Below are 25,188 nucleotides of genomic sequence, written 5' to 3' on the forward strand. Positions count from 1 at the left end.
GAGCAACTGCGGGTGTATCTGCAAGTGAAATGCTACGTTACAGTGTCAGCGACTGTAACGTAGCATTTCGTATGCAATACACCCACAGTCGCACACAAAACATAGGCATGCCGCATATTTTAATCAGCAGAAGCTGCTTGTGCTAAATATTCGCATCACTGTGCGAATAAGACGTATTTGTAGGCAAAAAGACGCTCGGCACTACAGAGTCACACTGAGCTCCCGCGTTATGTGTAGCGTGACTTGTAGCGCACGGAGGACAGATGTTTGTGGACACATCTGTATGCTTGTATGTAGCTTACAGATTGCCCCAGCAAACGAAACCTTAGTATTTACAGGCATAATCTTATTTATTACGTTTTAATGGGAAAGGTGCATGAACATATAAAAAAAAGTGTGTAGATATCTACTGTACATCCAACAAGGTACAAAACAAGTCCAAACCATCTGAAATTAGTACAGTAGGCAGTATGAAAACAGAATATGTCCGTACATGTTTTGTAAGCGACATCCCAGTTTAGTGGTCTAAGACATGTAAGAATTAATGAGCTAGAGTCTACATACTCTTAAGGCTGTAAGACGATTACTTGACGACTAATTGATCAAAATTATTCGAATCTCTACAAAATACAATTCTGCTAAAAAGTCCTTTTTTTTTTTTCCCCCCCCTTTTTTTGTTTAAAAAATTAGACTTTTGTTTCTCAGCAAGTGCAAATAAGGCCCAAATTGTTTGTTGGTTGTCTTGTGAATTTATTCATCTTTCGTTGTGCGAAATTCCGGCATGCTCCACACTCGCCTGGTGGGTTCTACTTCTCGCTCAACATCCTCAGAGATGGTCTTAATGTTACTCATGAAAGGATAGATCCTGGCTCGAGACTTGAAGGTGGTGAGGGACAAACTCATAGTTCGCTTCGAGTTCCACTGCTTGGCAAGTTTCTTTGCTTCCTCCTCCTCTTTCATTTTCTCAGAAGCTTCCTGCAGAACCGATCGGAAGAGACGGGGGACTTCCTGCACGTCTGGATCATACTCTGCCACCATCTGCCGGAATCTGTAGATAAGAAGATCATTAGGGAACTGCATTGGAAAGATTTATCTTTGTAAACAAGAAGTCTGGACGTCAGTTTCATGGTGAGTTTGAAAGAGACACAAGGTAGTTCAGTATTTTAGTTACTAGCTCTGATCTATAACAGTGACGGGCAACATACGTCCCTAGGACTTCATTCAGCCCAGGGCCGGATTACTAATGGGGTGGGAGGAGCTACAGCTCCAGGCCCACCCATGCAAATAGGCCCACAGCTTTCTCAGACAGTGTTGACAGGATTTTTTTTTTTCCTGTCACCACCCCAATCACTCACCTCCCGGCTGCCTGAAGCAGCACCCGTTCACACAGAAATAACTCAGCTCAGTCCCCCAGCCGCCTGAAGCCCCGCCTACTCACAGGTCTGTCCGAAGCTCCGCCCCCCAGACTGGCTGAAGCTTCTCAACATGGATTCTGAATCGCCGTCCTCAAATCACCCAAAGCTCCGCCCCCTCAGATCGTTCTAAGCTCCTGTCACCACCCTGATCACCCACCAAGCAGCACCCATTCAGACAGATATACCTGAGCCCCCCGGCCGTCTGAAGCCCCGCCTACTCACAGGTCCGTGCGAAGCTCCGCCCTGGCCGGACTGACTGAAGTTTCTCAACATGCAATATGAAGCCCCACCCCCAAACCACCCGTAGCTCCGCCCCCAAATCACCCGTAGCTCTGCCCCTCAGATCTTTCATGCTCCACCACTATTCTGGGACTGGCAGTGAAACAAGGAGGCGGCAAGGTATAGCGAACTGGGCTGTCACTAAATGGGGCAGGTGGGCTCCCGCAGTAAAATATTTTTTGCCAGCCAGCTTGAGATGGCATCTTTCACAGCACAGCAGATTGCAGGGCTCTGCTGTCAGTCTGCTGGTAGCAGCTCTGCTAATGAGCAATGAATGGAATAAGGAGTCAGCGTTTAGCAAGAGGAGCAGAGATACCGGCATCTAAGAACAGCTCAAGGGACCAATAAGAGACGAGTGTGTGCAAGGAATGGGAGTCCACATGAGGAGGAGAGCAGAATCAGTGCCTGCTGGTTCGTCCAGGTCTGGGGGTGCAGGGAGAAGTGAAACCTGCTCTGGGACAGAATGAAGGGAGTGTCTTATCTATGTATTGTGTGTAACACCTACCAAATCGGCCGCCTGGTCGGCAGGACTGCCAGTCGGCCACCGAATCAGGGTGTCTTTTTTTTTTTTTTTTCATGGAGCGGCCTCCTGGCCGCTCGCATTGCTGTGGGTTGCCACCCACAGCTAATGCGAACGGCCAGGATGATGGTTGCGATAGTCAAGACCATCACGACTGTCAGGCTTGCGACGAGACCCTTGTGGTAGGGTCTCGTGGCTGCAAGCCCCAGAGAGCTTTCGGCTCAAACAGAGCCGAAAGCTCTCCCACTGACATCACTTGTGTCAGTGGGGTCGTCCCCAGACGGTAGGCGTTCTCATGGGAACACCTCCATCTGGGCAGCCACCCCCCCCTGCCCGCCCACCAAAGGGGGCGTGCTGTCACTCAACATCGACAGCACGCCCCCTTTGGTGCGAGACCCGGAGCGACGGATTGCCCGTCGCTATCCGGGTCTCGCGCATGCGCACGACGGAGCCGGCTCCGTCGTGCACATGCGCTCTGGTCCACCATTGACCCGGTTGCGAGCGTTCAGCGCTTGCGACAGGGTCTGAATCAGGCCCAGAGTGAAAACTGATAAGGTGCCAGCCAATCCGCTCCTAACTGTCATCTCACAGGCTGTGTTTGAAAAATGACAGTTGGGAGCTGATTGGCTGGCACCTTATTACTTTTCACTCTGTCTCCTCTCCTCCTAACACTGCTTAGTAAATAGACCCTGTGTTTGTACTCAGATTAAGGCATCATATTTGATGTAGCTGTGGCCTAAAATTATAGCCACTCTCCCTTGCATGGTGGTCATCCCCACTTTAATGGCATAATGTGGAACCCCCCCCCTCTAGAAATCCTGCGTTTGTCTCTGTATAGGCAGATAGATTTATTCCACTGCAGGGGCCATGGTGTGTAGCTGTGTATAACAATCACTTTGACGCTTGGTGTATTATATGATGTGTACTGACATTCTTTGTATTATACTGTATGGCAATCACTGCAATTCTGTTTTATATGGCGGTCACTGTAATGCACTCTGTATTTGTATATGGTGGTCACAGCGATGCTCAGTGCATTATATGGCAGTCACCGAGATGCTTTCCGTATTATATGACGGTGACAGTAGCAATGCCCTCTATGGAGTTAGCCACACCCACTGCACATGCCAGACTCCTTGTGTAGACCACACCCACACCACACTGGTCATACCCCCGCATCACTAGTCACACCGACACGGCGCTTGTCACACTCCCCTGCAGAGGCACACAATAGGCCCTTTATAAATGTCAGCTCCAGGCCCATGTGTACCTTAATCTGGCACTGATTCAGCCTTACGAGCCTTCACCTGTGTCACCAACTCCATCGTGTGCTGTATTGTCAGATTTGTGTGTTCTAGCTTGTAACACTTGTTTAAAATGTCTGCTCTTTATTGAAATGTATTGTTCTGAGATTAAGGCCCGTATTCAATTAGAGGTGAAAAGCCGCGATCCGCAAGATATTTTCGCCACTTTCAGAAATATCGCCCTATTCAATTCAAGAACGTTTTCGCATGTGTTAAATTTCCACGGGCAAAAAGAGGCAAAGAAGTTTCTCCACCCAAAGGCAGGAAATAAGATGTACAAAATCCCTATTTTAAGCTACAAAAGTGAGGACTTGGGCCCTCATTCAGAGCCGCTCGCTATTTGCGGTCGTTCGTTCTAAAACAAGGGGTGGCTATTCAAATGAACCGTTCGCTAATTGCGGTCTGTTCACGCCTCTAAGTCTGAACGAGCGAGCAAAACTTGCGGTTGTAATTTTGAAAAATATGCCCCCTTGCCGCTCGCACCATACGTCATGTCCGCTATTTATTAGATTAATCGAGTATATCGAACAGCGTATGAACTGCTCGCTATTCTTGTGGCTGGTTTTTTCAACCGCTATTTTGCGAGCAGTTCTGAGTAAAAAAAAAACAAGTGACGTGGTCAATGACGCTGCTGTATTAATTATGCACTCCCTTAAAACGCCCGTTTTGACCTTTAAGCACGCCTGCATTCGAATTCCACACCCTCGTTTTCAAGCACCTTCCCCTGTTACCACCCACATACGCCGCCTCCTGTCACTCAAAATAGCAGGCACTCGCTATATAGCGAACAAACGATTTTCGGCCGCACTGACTGGTTCGCGCATGCGTATTAAAATCCGTACGCATGTGCAGATGTGCGAACATCGGTCAGAACGAACGAGCAGCCGCTTACGAGCGGCTCTGAATCAGGGCCTTGGTTCAGAACCTTTTGGACACCCCCCTAATGACTAATTGGTTTAAAAAAAAAAAAAAATCACTCCAAAAAAGACGTAATTTTTGGGGGCGAAAATGTGGCTGGGTAAGGTATTTTGGGGTGCTCTATGGATGGGACAGGTGTTATTAGGATTGCAGGAGGCTGCAGCAGGTGCATTTAAAAATAAAAAAAATTAAATTGGCACTTTACAGACACAAAAATATACTAGTACCCATTTACAGTTACCCCCAATTTAACTACAGCAATTATGTCTCACAAAAGACATTGCTTAATATTTTTTCGACACTTATGCAAATATGTATATAACAGCCCTTTGACTCCATATAAGATCCCTAATTACTTAGGGCTATTAATACACTTCTATATTGATTCCCCAGGTCAGTTAAGTTTTTTAGGGGGTACAGACTGATTTCCCCCCAAAAAAAACAGTTCTTTTCGCTATTCGCTGCATTAGTTTCCGCCTGTTTTGCAATTGAATAGGGCGAAAAGTGGGAGTGCGCATTGTGTAAGTAGGCGAAAACTTTGCCTCAAAACAGATGAATGAGGCGAAAACCTTGCGCTTATCGCCAAACTCAGCTTTTTGCTGCCAATTGAATACGGGCCTATGGGTGATGTGCGGCCCTTTGGAAGGTTAGAGGTCGACCCATCCTGCAACCTGAAGTGTGTCATGTCGCCTATCACTAATCTGGAAGAAGGCAAATCAAAAGTATTAGCGAGGCTGCAGCCATTCAGTTACATACACCAAACTGCACCAAGATCTTCATGTCTGACACTCTGGGCCTGATTCTGACTTGGTCAATCTGTGGCCACCGTTCAATGTGGCCGCAGTAGCCTGCCAACTACCTTATGCTAATGCATGCATCCGCCTGTCTATGCCGATTATCTGTCCATCTTCATGCAAAAGGCCGCGCCGCTCAGTATTGTTCCATCCGCAGCCTCCATCATTAGTATCTGGACGTACATCCACCCCATGCCTGAGTGCAGTAGATCCCTCAAAAACATGCATCCCATCTCTGTCCGCAAGTTCCATACAAGCACGGAAGTTGGCCTACAGAATACTCCCATGTGTTCCGTGCATCTGTACGGTAACCGCTCGGAAATGCCCAGATGATGCAAAGAGGGTTCTGTCAATGGACGCACTTACAACCTGCATCCATGTGTGTGCGTAGTATGACGCATGCGCAATTTCTGCTTTCTGCGGAACACGCACAGTCTGAAAATATCCAAGGGATCCGTCCGCATTTGGACGTGTATTCGACTTAGAACCTTTTGGGCCTGATTAGAGATGGACGGAATTGCAGAGTGGCTGCGCAATTTGGTCCATCTAAAATGCTAATACTGCAGGAGGTGTCTGTAGGATACAGACACCTCCTTGCTGCATCTGCGATCCCAGCATTGCGACTGGCATCACCATCGCAACCATCTCAAACGATGGTTGCTCCTTTTGACCAGTCTACGGAATCTGAAGCTTACAAGCAGCCTGGCCAGTTCCCGGTCACTTGCGAGGCCAGGAAATCTGCATCCACCAACGCAGACCCTGGCCTTGTCCCTCCCAGAAAACCGCACCCAGCCAGGCCCCTGATCCGCCCCCCAAACGCTGCGGACATGATCGCAGGACCCGTTCTGCACAAACCACTCGTCGTTGGAGATTGGGTAGATTGAGAGATTAGTGTAGATCTCTGAATCAGGCCTTTGTGTGTGCCACAGGCTCTGCCTGTGTATGGCCAGCTAAAAGTTGCCCTCATATGGTTTAGTTTTGACCAGTGTGCTTATTTATGTGCACTTCAAACAATATGATAAACATACAAAAGTCAGGTTCGGTGTGCCGTTGATGTGGCATGTTTATGGTTTCAGCACTATGCATCTGCCAAACTTGGTGTAGATTCATTTTTGAGGGGTGGTTTTAGAGACACTGAACTGACTGTGCCCTTTGACATGCACTAAGTGGGTATAAAGAAGCGTTAGGAGACTGAGGTTCATAAATTAGCCACACAGCGGATCCTACGTATGCAGGACACTGATAAATATTTACATCACGCAGCGAACGTAAGTCATTCCTTTCATGTTCCTTTCTGATGTATCGTATTGTTCATCTCTGTGTGATCTTCAACACTGATTAACCTGTTTTTGTTCTATAGGAAACAGCAGACCATTCAGTGCATGTAAAGTAGTGATCTTGTAACTCGTTTCATTGCATGAAAATTTAAATAATTCAATACATTATTTACAATTTTTATTGAACAACATTGTGATCACTGAAAGTTAAAAGCAGACATGTTGCAAGACCAGATGCTTTACAGACAACCCCAGACATTAATTGCATCTTCTGCGCTTCCAACGTAGTTGTTTTTAAGGGATCAGTATGAAATACCGGCGGAAGTTCAAAACTCGACAGGAGAAGCCCAACGGCAGGATATCCCGACGCCGGCTGGTAAGTACCCTAACCCTCCCCTCTCCCCCCCCAACCCTAACCCTCACTTAGGGGTGCCTAACTCTAAAACTCCCAAGGTGGTGCCTAAACCTAATTGCCCCCCCCCCCCCCCCGCTTCCCGCACCCTAAACATAACCCTCCCGGGGAGGGGGGGTGGCTAACCCTATCCTACCCCCAGGGGTGCCTAGCCTTTCCCTCTAGGAGTGCCTAACCTCCCACCCCCCAAAACCTAGCCCTGCTACACTCCCTAACCCTCTCCCCCCCCCCCACGGCTAACGCTAAGGACGCCCCGGACTTACCTCGTTCGTGTTGTCGTCCTTCGGCATACCGGCATCGGCATTAAGATGGGCGTCTGTATTTTCAAGCCTATTCTCCTGTCGGGATATAGACCGCGGCATTTAGTCCGCCGGTCTATAAACTGCATCCCGTTTTTAAGCCCGTAATAGAGTTGTATATGTTTACTAATATTCCTAGATTTTATATGATACATGTTATAAAGTGTTTCAAGTAGTTAATAACTTTTTACAATATCCTTAAGCTCTTTTGAACATTATCTGTTTAAGCCATTCACTGTGAGAGACAACCATCCCCCCTGATTTAGTAACTTCCCCAGTGTTCTAAGTGTGGATTGTAGACAACAGACTGTCCTCTTTTATATGTGGTCCAGTATGCGACACATGCTGACCTTGCAACGTGGAATGCATGGGAGCCGGAAATAGTAAAAACTACATGACCGCTAGTGGTGAGTGAGGCCAAATACACGGGATGTAGTCAGCTTCCCAACAGTCACAAAACCGACAAATTGCGGAGCTAAGTATTCAGGTAAGGCACTATGGGGGAGGGTTATGGTTAGGCTGCAGGAGGGGAGGGTTAGGGTTAGGCTGTGGGAGGTTAGGGTTAGGCTGCGGGAGGGGAGGGTTAGGGTTAGGCTGTGGGAGGTTAGGGTTAAGCTGCGGGAGGGTTAGGCTGTGGGAGGTTAGGGTTAGGCTGTGGGAGGTTAGGGTTAGGCTGCGGGAGGGGAGGGTTAGGGTTAGGCTGTGGGAGGTTAGGGTTAGGCTGTGGGAGGGGAGGGATAGGGATACCTGGTTTACATGTGCCCGTCCAGTTGTGATGTCAGTCACCTTTGGCCTCTGCAGCAAGTGTACGGGCAGTCGGCTGACTGTCTGTACACACACAGCACAATGTGCCGATATATCTGCGGATATATCGCCCATTGGCTGTGCTGCACAGCCGACAGGATATGTCTGTAAACTACGTCGTTCACAGACATATCGCTGTTACACACCGACAATATATTGGCCAATATATCAGCCAGTGCGTAACCGTATTACACAATCAGGTGTGCCCTCATATGAAAGAGGGCAGTCCCCTTTTTCAAATGATGTATCCCTATAGTAGTTATTGTCAGGTGATCAGACAATAACACCCTAAACAACAGAAAGTGTTAGGAAATCCAGAGGGGTCTAATGCCCAGATCACCCATATCCTAGTATTAAAAAACACAGGGGTTATTTATATTCTGTTAGCCTGGCCCTGCACACAATGGAATGGTTCATCAGTTTAATAATATTGATTCAATGTCTTGTATAGATTTAAAATCTATTTATGACCCTTTGTTTTTTTAATTATAATTTATATACCTTGCATTGACTTTATCATATTTATTCTAACTTGTATAATATGCTTATATATACGCTATTTCTTTGCCGCCCATGTGTCTTATTTGCTATTTATTATATTATTAAAGTAATTTTTGTCGTTTTAAGAAAAAATTAACATACCGTATATACTCGAGTATAAGCCGAGTTTTTCAGCACTTTTTTTGTGCTGAAAAAGCACCCCCTCGGCTTATACTCGAGTGACGACGTCTCTCCCATAATGCAAAGCGGCCGGAGGAGCTGATAGCAGCGGCGGGACCAGGAGCGGGGTTTCAGGTAAGTGTTTTTTGTTTTTTTTTTATTAGGACTACTGAGGGCACTACCAGGGGCGGTTACTTCTGGGGGCACTACCAGGGGGAATTAATTCTGGGGGCACTACCAGGGGGGGATTACTTCTGGGGGCACTACCAGGGGGGGATTACTTCTGGGGGCACTACCAGGGGGGGAATTACTTCTGGGGGCACTACCAGGGGGAATTAATTCTGGGGGCACTACCAGGGGGGGGATTACTACTGGGGGCACTACCAGGGGGGATTAATTCTGGGGGCACTACTAGGGGGGATTACTACTGGGGGCACTACCAGCTGCTGCATTTCCCACCCTAGGCTTATACTCGAGTCAATAAGTTTTCCCAGTTTTTTGGGGTAAAATTAGGTACCTCGGCTAATATTCGGGTCAACGTATATATGGTAACTCAAAAAAAAATACACGAGTTTAACTGCTATCGGCCAACATCCTGAGAAAGCATCAGCTTTCTCTGGAGAATGATTATCGTCACTCTTTGTCCAATTTATAAATGGCTAACGCCAGCTAAACATAGGGGTGTAGTAAGTATTACCGCATGGCCGGCGGTTCAAATCCCGGCAGCCCGGCAAGGGTGAAGATCCCGATCGTCCCTAAGGTAAGTATCGCTAACCTAATTCTACCCCCTAACCCTCCCTTAGGGGTGCCTAACCCTAATCCCCCCTTCCACGCTGCCTAAACCTAAGTCTCCTGGGGGGGGGGCCTAACCCTAATCTCCCCCTGGGGGTGCCTAACCTTAACCTCCCCCCCTTCCCCTCGCCTAATCTCCCCCTGGGATGCCTAACCCCCCCTTCCCCTAGACTAACCTCCCCCCTGGGGGTACCTAACCCTAAGTCCCCCTGGGAGCCCTAAACCTAACCCTCCCCCCTTCCCGTGGCTGTCCGCGCCCGGCTTACCTGTCTTCCGGCATATGGTTAATGACAGGCGTCGAGTTTTCGCCGGGATTAGAGAGTCTGGAAGCCGACGGTCGGCATTTAGACCGGCATTTAGACAGTCGGCTTCCAGACTACATCCCAAATATAGAATATTTATTTATATATATATATATATATATATATATCTATATCAAATGTCAACCACATCACCCAGTTGGCAGAACGAGGGGTTGTCATTGCCTGGAAACTCTGCAGATCTGAGAAACTCACAGGGTTTTGGTTATAACTTGCTTGACACAGTGGAGGATTTAGCATTAATTCCCTGTAAATGTGGTGAGAAAGCTGATTAAATAGCAGTCCGGGTAGGGCCACATGGTGGTGTTAGCTGCCACCCCCTCTAGTGGTTTTTTATTCCGTTAACACTATCATTGCCAAGTCGCTCTGCTCAGAGGGAATAGGGCAATAGCAGGATTTTCAGTCTATTAAGTACAGTGCTTACGCTAGCAATATCTAGGTCATTAGGAGCTGTTTGTTCCTGGTATAAAAGCCGTGTGGCACTTCCTTACTACAGAGCCTGTCTAACTTCACATTCTATTTTTCTGAGCTTGCATAAATGGATTTTATAACCAATTGCTCTCTGCTGTGTCCTCACAAGTTGTTTATGACATGGGGTGTTGTTACAAATGTAATATAAAAAAGATATGGGGAGCCAATCGGTAGAATTAAGGATTTGGACTGAAATAAAGGTAAAGTCTATTTAAATAGTGACACAGCTGAAATAAACCCAAATGTAGGATCTTTTTTTTTATGTTAAAGGTAAATACATCCATTGATAAGTAGGGTAGTACATTACTTTATTTTCCGATACATACTTAGTTACCAATATCTATAGGCTATTCTACTTTCTGCATTTGTCATTTCTTACCATAGTAATAGATTTATCTGCTCATGGCCTGGTGAAGGATTCTGTGTGCCTTAGACACCCCTCTAATTCAGGTGCCCTCCGCAGACTCATAATGATGCTCATCAGGCACTATGCCCTGTCCCTCACTCTGTGCAATGGTGCTGCACAGAAATATAAATGCAGGCATGAAGTCACTCATTTGGTGTATTGTGCACAGCAGAAATGTTAGGGCTATAAGTAACTGCTTTAGTTCACTGTTCCGATATCCACTGCAGGGTCCTACCCAACAGCGCTATTACTTAAAACGTTTGCTTTGTACGGACCTGCTAAAACTACCACAATGTAGAAACCATTACTCCATATCTTGCAGTGATGAGATCTAAAAAGATTGAAATATATGGTTCTACAAATCTGAATGTATCTGCAATTAAACTTGTATTCAGTATGACTAGTTGGCCAGTAATGTCATCTAAGGAACGAATTTCATGTTTCATGTCTCGAAAGGATTAAATAAAAAATTATTTCTTCTTCGAGGACCATGGGGTCCACAGCAAATACGTTGTGGTATGTGGTTGGAGTGATCCAGGCACCAAACAGTTAAACAAGCTCTCAGCTCCCAGGATGCACTGGGTCCTCCCCCATATATACTCCACTTGGCTACAGGCAGTCAGTTGTTCTGTTTGGTGCGAGAAGGCACCCTATTGACAGTGGGACTGCGGGAGCAGTCCCAAAGGACAAGTTTTCTTTCTTCCTTTCCTGAGCAAGCGGCGAGTGCTGACTAAGGGGAGACCTGAAGCCGCTAAGCGTCCGGTTCGACGCCCATGTCGCTGCTCCATCTACCCCCGCCATCGCCGCAACACTGGTGTGAAGCCAGTGATTTCAGTAGGGGCATAGGGCCCTGGAGTGCAAGTGGGAAGCATGGGGTTGCAGGTAAGGTGGTTCGTCCTCCGGCGGTGGAGACTGGCTGGGGGAACGCTGTAGTGAGGAGCCCGGTAAACGGCCTCCCACACAGACCACTGGGACTTGAGGAATTCCTGGCAGCCGGGGACTAGAAGTCGGCGGCATGTCAGTGAGCCGGGTGGATCCATACAGCATAGGGGAGGTTCGCTCTCCCCGGCGACCCCTCCCCCCAATCCTCACACCGGCCCAGTTCAAGGTTCCCACGTCTGGGTTGCTCCTCTCAGCCTCCCTCTATAGGAGTCGGCCAGAGACCAGGTGCTCTCGGTAACTGTGCACTCAGGAGGTTGGGTCAGTCTCCCTGTATACCTCTCCTACGGTGGCAGGTTTTACCCGAGCTCTATATCCTACTTGGCCTGAGGCTGTTCATAGTTGACCAAGAGCTTAAAATGCATATACTCCTATAAAGGGAATATATTATGCATTGCATGTGACTTATGAAAATCTGCTGTGTGTGGTGCTGTCTTTTTATGTTTAAATAACTATCAGCTATAACCTATCACTGCTGTTTCTCATACCATTTAGTACTGACTCCCCTCTCCAGTCCCCCCCCCCCCCCCCAATGTAAACAGCAGCAGCGAGGGTGAGCTCGGGAGAATGTAACAGCAACCCCCATTAGTTAGCTGCAGGGGTGGGTATGGAATTTGAGAGTATCTATAAGTTCCTGATATATCAGGGAGTGTGGAGCCCCTATAGCTGTGAGCTATAGCTGTGAGCCCAGTACAAGGAACCCCCACCCAGCAGTCATTACTCCATGCATTTAATGTCCCACTTACCCCAAAGCAGCAGCAGCCAGATGCACCAGCAGCCCGCACTCCTCATCCACAGGGTGAAGTGGTCCCACCGCCTGATACCCGGGTGTGATAATACTGCACCAGCCCCGGTGGTGAGATGTGTGTCAGAGACCCGGGGAGAATGCGCGCAGTCCAGGTGACCGGGTAAGATGGGTTTAGAGCCTGCGGGCCCCCACTGCCATATGCCTGGAGTAGTCCGCACCCAGCCTGCCCGCCGCTGTCTATCCTGCAGCTTCACGTGTTCCTCCATCGATGGAGCAGTCTCCCGGCAACCTGAGGACGCCGCCTGTCCCTGGCCGGCCCCTACTGGCACTCTGTGCGCACTGCAGCTCGGGGAGAGGTGCCACGTCAGGATGGGGCCCTGTCAGCCAATAGGGTAAGTGGGGAGGAGAGACCTGTGAGACTCTGCAGCATGGAGCTGAGCGCAGTGGCTGCGGTCAGGGCCGTTGAGAGCCCTGCCGGGCCCCGGTAAAGAGGGGGCATGGCCTAATCGCGGGAGGCGTGGCCACGCCCCCTCGAATTAAAAAGTAGAACAAAGTATATATTTGCAGCGCCGTGTCGGGGAGGGGGGCGCTGGGAGCCCCTCAGCCCGGCGCAAAGCCAGGGGGGGCGCGATCAGTGTGATCGCTCCCCCCCTCAGGCATAGGAGATTGCTTGCGGCTGCTAAGCAGCAGCCACAGCAATCTCCCACTGGATCTCTCTGGAAGCCTGGGCCCGGGTAAATTGTACCCGCTCCCCACCCCTCTCGGCGCCCCTGGCTGCGGTACACAGCTGAGCTGACTGGAAAGAGCGTCTGTAGGATGAACTGCCCGGACACTGTATGTGCATCCCGTCGGTCACACTGGAAGTAGCAGTGTGCTAGGGGTGGTGATATCACCCCCCTTCCCCCCCCTGGATCCGCCACTGACTACAGGTGTGTGGGAATTTTGGGTGTGAAACATTGTCACATGGGTACTCAGAACTTTGCATAATTGTAAAAATCAGTGTTATGTCCAAAGAATCTGAAAGACAGGTGGCTGAAACCCCTGTGCTGGTGTCATGTATGGCCTGCAAAGCGGGGTTATCCCCATAGGATTTCATACAAAATGGATGAGGTGGTCACTGTGTTAAGGAGTCACCACATTAGTCAAACCTACCAGCTTCTGGACAGGAACTCCCTGGGGATTCCTTTTCCCAGATCATGCACCTGTATACCTCTGCTTGGGTGGCCAGGTTATACAGAGCTCAATATCCTACTAAGCTGGTGTGCTTTTTGTAGTTGATTAAGAGCCTATGGCAAATATATTGCTTAAATGTATTAAGTTTTGCTGAGTTATGCTGCCTTTGTTTTTTCTGGAAAGACTGTCAGTTATAACTGTACTTCACATTTATTAGATATTTGTGAAGGTGATCACATTACATTGTTGCCTTTGTAAAGGAAGTGCTCCAATTGGCCCCCAGCTGCAGGCTGTAGGGGCTAAATTGTAATTCATATATACTGGTGAAAACTGGGCTGCCCATCCCCCTCTCTCCTAATTAATTCTACTTCAAACATACTCTTTGAGCCTGACGAAAGTGCCACAATAAAGGGCACTGAAACGTTGCCAAAGTGCATGTCGCCCCAAGAGTCTGTTATTAAGTCGCTGCACCATCGTCATATGTATTTATATATATATATATATATATATATATATATATAGAGCAGCAGGAAGACAGCGGCACTCCAGGACTTATAATAAATCCAGATTCAAATCTTTAATGCGTGCCCATTGACACCGACGTTTCAGGGCCACGCAGGACCCTTTTCTCAAGGCTGACACCACACATAAATACACGCATATTTATGTGTGGTGCCAGCCTTGAGAAAAGGGTCCTGCGTGGCCCTGAAACGTCTGTCAATGGGCACACATTAAAGATTTGAATCTGGAGTGCCGCTGTTTTCCTGCTGCTCTGTTTTACGTTATTGCAGAAGGCACCCAGGCCATGAACATTTTTTATTCAGTCAGAGTGCCGATTCGTGTTTGAGCTATTTATATATATATATATATATATATATATATATATATATATATAATGTGTGTGTATAGTTTTATATATCTGTGTGCATTGCATGTGACTTAAGAAATCTGCCGTGTTATGCTGCCTTGTCAGTCATAACCTATCACTGCTGTTTGTCCTCATTAACCCTCTACGACAGGTGTGTGGGATATATTGGGTGTGAAACGATTGTCACATTGATACTCAGACTTTGGATAACTTTAGAGATATTGTTATGTCCACAGAAACTGAAAGACAGGTGGCTGAAGACCCTGGGCTGGTGTCATGTATGACCTGTAAGCGGGGTTGTCCTCACAGGATTTAATACAAGATGGATTATGTTTTAAGGAGTCACCACAGCGGTCAAATCTACCAGCTTCTGGACAGGAGCCTCCTTGGGTTGCCTTTGCAGAGATCATGGCCCAGGTTGCAGGCAGGTTTGCAGCTCCTATGCCGACCCTGATAATGGGGTACCCTCAGCAGCTGCAGCTTACTATGTTTATGCCCCCCATGCATCCGGCCTGGAGGGACATGTATGGTCACTCGGGTCAGAATGTGGCTTCGTCCTCAGCAGCTTTCCAGCAACCGCGACAAGCAGCTAGGCCAATACAGCCAAATACCAGAAGGCGGTCGGTTTCACATGCCGTCCAGCCATCAGATTCTGGTGATTAGGGGGATACACGGGTCTCCTCTCAAGAGTCACTCAGGAGAGGATGACCATTTTCCAACAGTACATGTCCCCTCTCTGATTTGAGCGGTCAAAGCTGTGCTAAACATAAATGATGTGGAGCCGGTACAGAGAAAGGTTCCAGTATTCAAACGCCACAGAGTTGTGAAAGCTCAATTTCCCAAATCTGAGCACCTATTCGGAACTTAGGGAGGGAGTATGGAGTTATCCGGACAGGAAAATCCATATTACAAGAAAGGTTGAGGCCTTATATCCCTTTCCAGTTCCATCTGCATCTGTCTTTAAATGTTCCACTGATAAGAGACTTGAAGCCTGTCTCAAGGCAGTCTTTTCTCTATCAGGAGCTGTTATTTGCCCGGCCATGGCTACGGCCTGGGTTTCCAAATGAAGGCACAGACGATCTGTCTCTCGCCAGAAGTGCGACTGTTCCTGTCATGGTTGTTGCAGACGTACCGTCTTGTATTGGGATAGCAAAATGGCTACTGACAGCCATTTCTATTCATGGTTCTTATGTGTGTATCAGACATGAAGTGGTATCAGGCATGAAATGGTACAGGAATGCGGAAGCAGACAGGCCATAAATCCTTTAGGCGTTGTCTACTGCGATGTACACTTGCGTTAAGTTTTAGAAGTCCTTATCAGCAGTTAACCAATAAAGTAGTTTGAAGTAGGTTATGCCCATACTAGTAAGAGTTAGATGGGTATGCAAGTAGGATACTATATAAACGAAGAACAAAGGAGATTCCAGTGGCCTGCCCTATGCCTGGACCAGAGACTGCAGCTGGTGGCCAGGGTATTGTTCGTTCCAGCTCTATTCTGAGAGGAGGCTCCTGGATCGTGTAACCATCTTATATTCCGAAGCTAAGTAACTATTATTCTTCCATATCTTGTTATCTGTTGTAATAAATTATATCTTTTTTCAAGATACTGGCTTAATTAACCTTCTGTATCCAAGAACCTTATCTCGTTCCACCGGGAACATGTCTGAACAAGGGTCGCCCATTCTGGATCCAGATTGGGTACTCCTCACGAACGATGCCAGCCTCTGCGGATTTGGAGCAGTGACAGGTCGACACACGTTTCAAGGAAAATAGACGACAACGGAAAGCCATCTGACGATGAACGTCCTGGAGCTAAGGGTAGTATTCAAGAGCTCTTGTTCAAGCTCAGGAAATACTAAAGGGGCAGGCCTGTCCAGGTACAATCCAACAACGCCACCGTAGTAGCCATTCTTCATCCATCAGGGAGGAATGTGGGGCCAGGCTGCCATGGCGAAAGTATCAAACATTCTGATTTGGGAGGAATGTCATTTTCCTGGGAGATCAGCTGTGTTCATACCAGGAGTCCTCAATTTGGAAGCGGACTTCCTAAGCCAGCAGGATATGAATGCCAGAGAGTGGGCTCTTCATCCACAGGTATTTCAGAGCCTTGTGGACAGATAGGGTCTTCCAGAGGTAGACCTCATGACCTCAAGTCACAACCACAGGATCCCCAGGTACGGGTCCAGGACCAGGGATCCTGCAGCTGAGTTTATGGACGCTCTGGCAGTAGAGTGGAACTTCAGACTGGCGTATTTGTCTCTTCCATTTTCCCTTCTTCCAAGGGTTATCAGGAAATACAAGCAGGAGAGTGCAACACTAATACTGATAGCCCCTGCTTGGCCCGGACGCCATTGGTTCACCGACCTATAAAGTCTCTCCATAGACAATCCGTGGCCTCTTCCGCCAAGGTCGGACCTGTTAATACAGGGCCCCTGCCTGTATCCAGATCTTTCTTGTCTGTTTTTGACGGCGTGGCTGTTGAGACCTCCGTCTTAAAGGGAAAAGGTTTTCCAATTCTGTAATTCAGAGGGCACAGAAACCTTCCTCTGGCCGCATTTATTACAACATTTGGCACTCGTATTTTCAGCGGTGTGAACTGAGAAAATGTGACCCTACGGTGGTTAGGGTTTCCCGAGTATTTTCTTTTTGTCAGGCTGGTTTAGACCAGGGTCTCCGTCTGGGCACCCTGAGAGTTCAGGCTCCTGCACTTTCAGTTTGGTTCAGCAAAGGATCGCCCCATTGCCTGATGTTAGAATATTTTTTCAGGGTCTTCTGAGGGTTCAGCCTCCCTTTGTCCCCCCGGTAGCCCGTGGGGTTTGACATTGGTTCTCAGGACTTTGCAGGCTCCTTCATTTGAACCCTTGAAATTAGTAGACCTAAAGTGGTTGACGGTGAAGACAGATTTTCTTCTGGCTATCGCTTTACCCGTAGGGTCTCTGATTTGGCAGCCCTGTCTTTTCGCTCTCCTTTGTTGATATTTCATCAGGTTAGAGCTGTTTTTCGTACTAGGGCCGGGTACCTAGGGTGGTATCCCGGTTTCATGTGAAATGAAGAAATTGTGGTTCCGGCTTTGCAAGCTTTACGCCTTTCGGCTGGTGAAGTATCACTGGATGTTGTCTGTGCATTACGTATCTATGTAGATCGCACCAACTCCATTAGAAGTAAGATTCTTTATTTGTGTTGTATCGCTGTCATAAGCGAGGCTGGCCAGCTAACAAACAGACTTTGGCCAGATGGTTGTGTATGACAATTTGTCAAGCGTACACACAAGCTGATCTTGTTGGGCCGAACACGGTCACAGCACATTCTACTCGATCTGTGGGTCCATCGTGGGCGATGCGTCGTGGAGCCTCTGCTGAACAGTTGTGCAAGGCAGCCACGTTGTCTTCCATCCACACCTTTGTCAAATTCTACGTATTTGACACTTTTGCCTCTCAGCATGCTTCCTTCGGGCGCAGGATTCTCCTTTCTACTGAAACACAGGAGCGTCCCCGCTCTTAAGGGAACTGCTGTGGGACACTCCCAACGCATTTGCTGTGGACCCCATGGACCCCGAAGAAGAAATAACAAAGGTATGTTATACCATAACTCTAACTCTTTTTCTTCGAGGTCCATGGGGTCCACAGGACACCCACCCTAAAGCACCTGGTGTTATTGGGTAATCTTTTGTATTTTCTATGATTCCCTCTTCTTAGAGAGGTTTCCTGAAGTACAAGGGTCCTTCCTTCTCATCTTTGTTTTGCCTTCTCCTGCTTGGGCTTGATAACAAACTGACTGCCTGTAGCCAGGGGTGGGGCATATATGGGGGAGGACCCAGTGCATCCTGGGAGCTGAGAGCTTGTTTAACGGTTTGGTGCCTGGATCACTCCAACCACATACCCCAACGTATTTGCTGTGGACCCCATGAACCCCTTGAAGAAAAAGAGTTAACAGAGGTATGTTATACCATAATTTTTATTTTTTTAGGTTTTAAGAATCATTGTTGACTTTATAAAAGAAACATGCTACCTTCTGATTTAGGCAAACTACATTTTCTAAACCAGGGGAATACAACATGTGACTTTCCAGATTCTTTAGAAATACATATCCCCAGCATGCCCTGTCGCAGTTTTGCTATTAGGACATGCTAAAACTGTTGCAGGGCATGTTGGAAGGTGTAGTTCCTCGGCAGCTGGAAGGTTACATGTTGAATACCCCTGTTCTAAACCATTGTTCCTCTGTACAGATGATGGATAAAAAAGCTGCACATTGTATGCATTGCTGATCAATAGAGACCTGTTATGCTGGGTACACCCTGGACGATATGTCGCTCCAATCCGCCGAATCAGACGACATATCGGGCACATCGTCTAGTGTGTGCCCGCTATGTCGCTGACGATGCGTGTTTTGCGCATGTGCAGTAGGGAAATCATTGGAAAAATGGTTGTCGTGCCATTTTCCCGGTGACCTGCACATACGCAGTAGTCTCAGGGCACAGACTAGTGCCCACAGTCTACTGCTGCTGCACTCAGTGCGCTGCCGGCCACTGGAGAGAGACTGCACAGTGGCATCCTCCTCTCTTAATATGCCCCTGGGGATGTCGTTAGTGAGGGCCATGCTGCAAGGAACAGCATAGCCCCCACCATCGCACCATCATTGCCCGCATCTGCAAGTGTGTATGCACTTGCCGGCGCTGAAGATGTCTGGCTGGGTACACATCGTCTAGTGTGTACCCAGCCTAAGGTACTGTTTGTGCATTTCTGCTTCTAAACTAAATCCCTAATTTTTAGTTTTTGTGAATCAATGCAATTCTTTGCAGGATCTTCTAAATATCTTCTATATTTAAGAAGGCTATTACTGTACTGTATATTGCAATAACTTCTGGATAAATCAATGCTTCATTCTGAAGTCACTGCTGAGCAAACCACATACAAGCAGTGCCTTACTGAATCTAATATAATATATACTTCTTCTACCATACAAGACCATATATAAGACTGCACCAACATACATCTTGCTTCAAAATATCTCTCAACTCAACCCTGATGCCCTGCACAAGATCTGCGCCTCTCATCCACACTCATTACCTTCCACTCTGGCATGGCCTTTCTCACACTACAAGACTTTACTCTAACCTCCAAACCTTCAAGCATTCCCTGAAAACATAGGTAGTCCAGAAAGTTTCCACATTCCTGCCGCACAGATCTTTCACCATCAGGGCCGGATTAAGGGGGGGCGACAGGGGCGGTCGTCCCTGGGCCCCCTCTAGCAGCGGTGCAGCCGGTGGCTTCACCCGCCGCTAGTGTCCCCGCCGCTAGTGCAGTGTAGACCGTGCAGTGAGCGCGGCCACACTACACAGTGACAAACACACAGCTGCCGGCGGCAGCTGTGTGTATGTTACAGCAGCCGATGAGAGTCAGACAGACTTTCATTAGCTGCTGCTTCAATGGAGGGAGCCGGCTGGAGCTCACTTATGAGCTCCGTCTTCCGGCTCCCCCTCAGGTGATGATGGGAGTGATGTCATGACGCTGACGTCTCTCCCATACTGCAGGAGAAGAGGAGCCGGAGCGGACAGCGGCGGTTGCGTCAGGAGCGGGGTTTCAGGTAAGTCGTGGTTTTTTTTTGTGTGTGTAAGGGGCACTGCATAGGGGGGGCCGCTTCATGGGGCACTGAATAGGGGTGGGCTACTACTGGGGGCAGTGTATAGGGGGGACTACTGGGGGCACTATATAAGGGGCACTGCATAGGGGGGACCACTACTGGGTCTGGGGGCACTATATAAGGGCACCACTACTGGGGAGTTATATAAGGGGCACTATATAAGGGCACCACTACTGGGGAGTTATATAAGGGGCGCTGCATAGGGGGACCACTATTGGGTCTGGGGGCACTGTATAGGGGGCACTGCATAGGGGGGGACACTATATAAGGTGCACTAATGGGGGCACTGTATAGGGGGACCACTACTGGGGCATTATATAAGGGGCACTGCATAGGGGGGACCACTACTGGGTTTGGGAGCACTATATAAGGGGGACTGCATAAGGGGCATTACTACAGGAGACGGTGGTATGTAGAGGCCCTCACAAGTTTTCTAAGTGCTCTGTGAATGGCATGCTGTTATAGTTGTTTTGTGTAGTTAAAATGAACTCTACGATACAAATTCCCTCTGAATTATTATTTGATTCTTGAGTGCGCACAAAGTGACATCTGACAAAATTTATTGTCAATTAAAGCAGGTGTGTTGTGATAAGAGAAAGTAGGGTGAAGTGTGCAATAATGGACTAATGAACGTGCATGACGGGATGCGGTCAATCGACCGACGCCTGGGATTCCGACTGCCGGGGTCCCGATCAGCTGGAGATGCCGACGCCCGGGATCCCAATCAGCTGGAGATGTCTACTACCTATTTTGTTTAATTTACTAAGTTTCCAGTTGTACAGAGCAATGGAATATGCTGGCGCTATGTATATTATAAAAATATGTTAATAATAAGTACTAACCATATTTTTCCATGAAAGATGGCTTGCTTTCAAAAAAGTAAGAAATTGTTGGACCCTTGAAACAAAAATATTTTTGAATGTTTATTGCTTTTAAATCTAGGGTTCTGTCAGTTTCCCTTTTACATTTATTTTGGAATCACTGTGTTCTCAGGTTCTCACCCTTGGCAAGAAGCATTGAGAAGTAACCAGTCCCATTTACAGAAAATATAATCTTTTTCATTTAGTTATACTCACAGGTAGGAGTTGATGATAATAATTCATTGCGATGTCACGATTTATATTGTCCTCTAAGACCAGTGTAGTAGTATTGATTAATAGACCAATATTAATTTTATTTTTAAGACAATGTGGGCTAAATATGCCTCTTATTATGCTGAAGATAACATAAAACTAATTGTTCTTGGGACATTACTCATAGATTAAATTACATGATCAGGACCAGTTCTCTGTTGTCATGGCGACACAAGCAATTTATAAACCACAGTTGTAGCTCGATGATTTGCAAGACAAGAGATTCTTAATTCAAAGCTTGTTTACTGGAGATAAAAATAGGTCACTAATACCAAGAACTTCATCTAAAAAAGGTGCTGATTCATTGTACATGTCCAAAAAGTCCAACACAAGTTTAGTAAACAATAACACGGACATTAATGAAAACGAGTACACCGGTAACAATGCAAATACATGCCGTTTCCCATAGCAACCAATCAGATAATTATATTAAATAATCTTATCTCTACTGGTAAAACATACATTTATAGGCTAGTTGATTGTCATGGCAACTGTGTAGCAGTTTACATAAATGTGTGTATGAAGAATGAGTTGTGTCAGCAAAGTAGTGAAAATTATTTAGTTCAGATAATCCTGTTAGGTTACCTAATAATTTAGGTTTCAAAGTACTAGCACTGCCAGTTCAACCAATCACATTGCAGCTGTGCTTTTTCTAGTACAGTTTACAGGGGGAAAAAAAGCAAAGGTCTGATTGGTAGATATGAGCGATGATGCATTTTATCTGTGCATCAGTCCCTGTTACATGCTGTCATTTTCATGTAAAAAGAGATGCAACTCCTATATTGTTGAAAAGTTAGCATGGATTTCATGGCCATAGCCCCTTAATTAACTAGAACCTGACCTTTTTTGTTGTTATTATTACTGATTTGTTTATGTATACAGCGGTTTGAAGTGGGTGGGGATAGAACCACCTGTAGCCAATCAGATCATCAGAACAATCACTATGCGATGAATGTGCTAATCTTGTGGGATGCAGTGACAAGCCCACTCGGGATTTTGTTTACTGACAGCAGGGTTTGAGTAGTGTATTGTTGTCAGGAGGGGAACAGGGGCAAATAGAAAGCCACAGACTGAGAGTTAGTTAGAGGAGGAAGCAAGGTTCTCACAGCACAGAGCCATGGGGTTTGGTACCCGGACAGGATTAACATACCGGCACTTGTTGGTCGGTATGCCAACCCTCTCCCTACCCTAACCCACCCTCTTTGGTGCCTAACGCTAACCTCCCCACTAGTGCCTGAACATAATCTCCCCCTCCCCGCACCCTGAACCTAACCTTCCTCCCTTAGTGCCTAACCCACCCTCCAGCCCTGCTACTTACCTTCGGTATCCCGACCGACTGGATGCAGAGCCCATCCCGAGGCATGATATGAGCTGCATATACTGTACTTATATACATATACAGACACATGGGTATAATATGCTTAGTACTATTTGTCCTGTTCTTTACACTGGGATTCATGATGACTTATTAGGAGGAATTGGGACAAATGAGTTATCTGAGACTATGGACTGGGGTCCTGATTCAGAGATGTACGGTATGCCGATGTGTTTGCACGGTGAGTGATTATTGGCCACCTGCACATGGATCTGAGTCGCACTGCGCATGCGCCAAAGTACATTACTGTTGTTGCTTGCAGCAACGATTTATTTGCAGTGTGATTGACAGGGAGCGTTTGGGGGAGGTAACAGGGAGGGGCAGCTAATAACGCAGGTGTGTCCAGACCGTACACCAGTGATATAGCTGTGTCACCTCATTTCCCCTGGCCATTCAGCATGACCATAGGGTTTCTCAGCACAGCTAACATTGAAGGATCAGCGACTGGTGCTGCGTCTTTGTATACAGATGCTTGGATTTGCAAAAAGGCCGGTGGTCGTGTCAACACATACCCCGGTGGCTGCGATCGCAGCTGCGGTGGTAATAGCGCACATCTCTGAATCGGGCCCTGTGTATGGATGACCTCCTGCAAGCTCATACACGTTTCTGCATTCAGACACAGCTGTCATTGACCGTGCTATTTCGTATAGACATGCCCCATATTTATATACACCATTATGAAGCCGGTTTCTACAACACAATTTTAACGTGGCCTCATTTTCAGTATAGATATTGCCGGAGAAGGACAGTGCTGTGCAATGCCTAGCTCTCCTATATTAATGCATATTTCTCTATAACACTCGCCTTCCCTATGGGAATTGCTACGTCTCCTGGTGACTAGGATCACGGTGCTGACGTGTTTAGTATGTCTCCGGCTGTGGCGTTAACACTGCTTATGAAGCTTTTTGTATCTGTTTCACAAGTTCTATTATATGTATTTTGTACATAAATAATCATAGCTCAAACCAATTGTAAACACATTACATAGGTCACTGGTAGAAACACTTCATTACCTGAGGATAACAGGCCCACAATATGATGGGTGGATATTGCTGCAGGTATCCTCCAACTGTAACCTCTCTCCTGGGCTGATGTCATAATTGTGCTTTGGGTAACTAACCAGCCAGCTGTAGTCCACCCCGGTCTTAATCTTGCGATATTCATTCTCCTTTTCACGCTGTTGTTTCTCTGCTTCCTTCATCTGCCAGCTGAGCTCCATCATTAGTGTCTCCACCACCATATCAGTGGGATTCCTCTGGGAAAGTCTCAAGTTAGACTCATTCCACCTAAACCAGGATGTAAGGTCCATCACTCACTGGGAATTAGGCCTAAAATACACAAATGATCAAACTGAGCTGAGTTTAGGTTTGTTATACCATACATGTTCAAAAAACATATGGCTGGAGGTTATTCTGTCTACACAACCCTAATCCTCTGGATGGAGTCAGGTCAGTTTTTTTGTTTTTTTTTATCTGGAGACACAACTCTGAGAAGTCTTACACAGAAACTTTTTCCAGTCCTCTCACTGTGATCCTGCCATCTCACATCTATTGTTTGGCTTATGTGCTAGGCAGGGACTATTCAAGGCTACCCTTGCAGACAGGATTTCTATCCCTCTCTGCAACACTCACTCTGAGAATTCACCAGCTAAACCCCATTACCTGATGCAAACCCCAGATAAGACTCACCACCTCTATAACTATAATACTAAATCCATGGCACACAGTGCTGTTGACAGGGGATTAAATGCCGCTGGTCTATATCACGACACGAGAAGCCCGACAGGGGACTTCAGATAGGCGTCAGAATCCCAACGCTAAAGGACGACAGCCCGAACGAGGTAAGTCCGGGGTGTCCTTAGCGTCAGCCGCAGGGAGGAGGGTTAGGTTTAGGGAGTTTAGCGGAGTTAGGGTTAGGTTTTGGCGGGGATGATTAGGGTTATGCGCCCCCCCCGGCAGGGTTAGGTTTAGGCATCCCAGGGGGGGACTTAGGGTTAGGCACCGCCCCAGGAGTTTTAGGGTTATGCACCCCTAAGGGAGGGATAGGGTATTTGCCAGCTAGCATTGGGATCTCCTGCTGACAGGCTTCTCGTGTCGGGATTTGAACCAGCAGCTAAACAGTCTTTCCCTTCAAATAGGAGAGTCATAATAAAGATTACTTTCCACCATGTTTCTAACAGTATATACGCAAAAATAAGTTAGATACTGTATATGTCTTGTGTTTCATAAAGAGATTCTTCTCCACTCATACACCACTCCTCTCTTGATATATTCTGTGCTGCTAGTGGGCCCCTGCTATTTCCATACCTCACAAAATATGGGATTGTAAAGTAGGTACACCGCACACCCGTTTCCATCACTGCATGCCCTGCATCAATGATGTCCCTCCCCACGCTGTCACTCGGTGCGGGGAGGGACGGTGTGCATGGGGCGTGACCACCGTCCCGAACCCCCATGCCTATTACTTAGGGAGGAAGGGGGGTGCAGGAGGTCCCTGCGTGGAGTGCCGGCCGGCTCCCACAGTGACAGGAGACCTGTGCTGCACTTAATGCTACAGTGCAGCACACGGCTCCTGTCATTGAGGGGGAGTCTGCACCTTGGTGTCACCCCCTCGGCGGGTGACACCCGGGTGCAGGCTGCAC

The 25,188-nt window shown here is 47.4% G+C and overlaps 1 protein-coding gene across 2 annotated transcripts in view; it reads right to left on the reverse strand.

The window, feature by feature from the left end:
- Nucleotides 1-341: 341 nt before the first annotated feature.
- Nucleotides 342-25,188, reverse strand: part of RD3 (RD3 regulator of GUCY2D) — a 43,344-nt gene continuing 18,497 nt past the window's right edge. Inside the window, exons 2-3 of one of the 2 annotated variants that reach the window (XM_088477548.1) lie at nucleotides 23,561-23,833; nucleotides 342-1,048 (exon numbers count right to left, since the gene is read on the reverse strand). In XM_088477548.1, the coding sequence (XP_088333674.1) occupies nucleotides 751-1,048; nucleotides 23,561-23,787 (525 nt within the window). In that variant the 5' untranslated portion in view covers nucleotides 23,788-23,833 and the 3' untranslated portion in view covers nucleotides 342-750. Of the gene's footprint in view, nucleotides 1,049-23,560; nucleotides 23,876-25,188 lie in introns of both variants that reach the window. The other variant, XM_088477547.1, reaches the window with a different exon arrangement.

Source organism: Taudactylus pleione, unplaced genomic scaffold, assembly GCF_031769625.1.
Source record: "Taudactylus pleione unplaced genomic scaffold, aTauple2 ptg000201l, whole genome shotgun sequence".
Taxonomy (NCBI): Eukaryota; Metazoa; Chordata; class Amphibia; order Anura; family Myobatrachidae; genus Taudactylus; species Taudactylus pleione.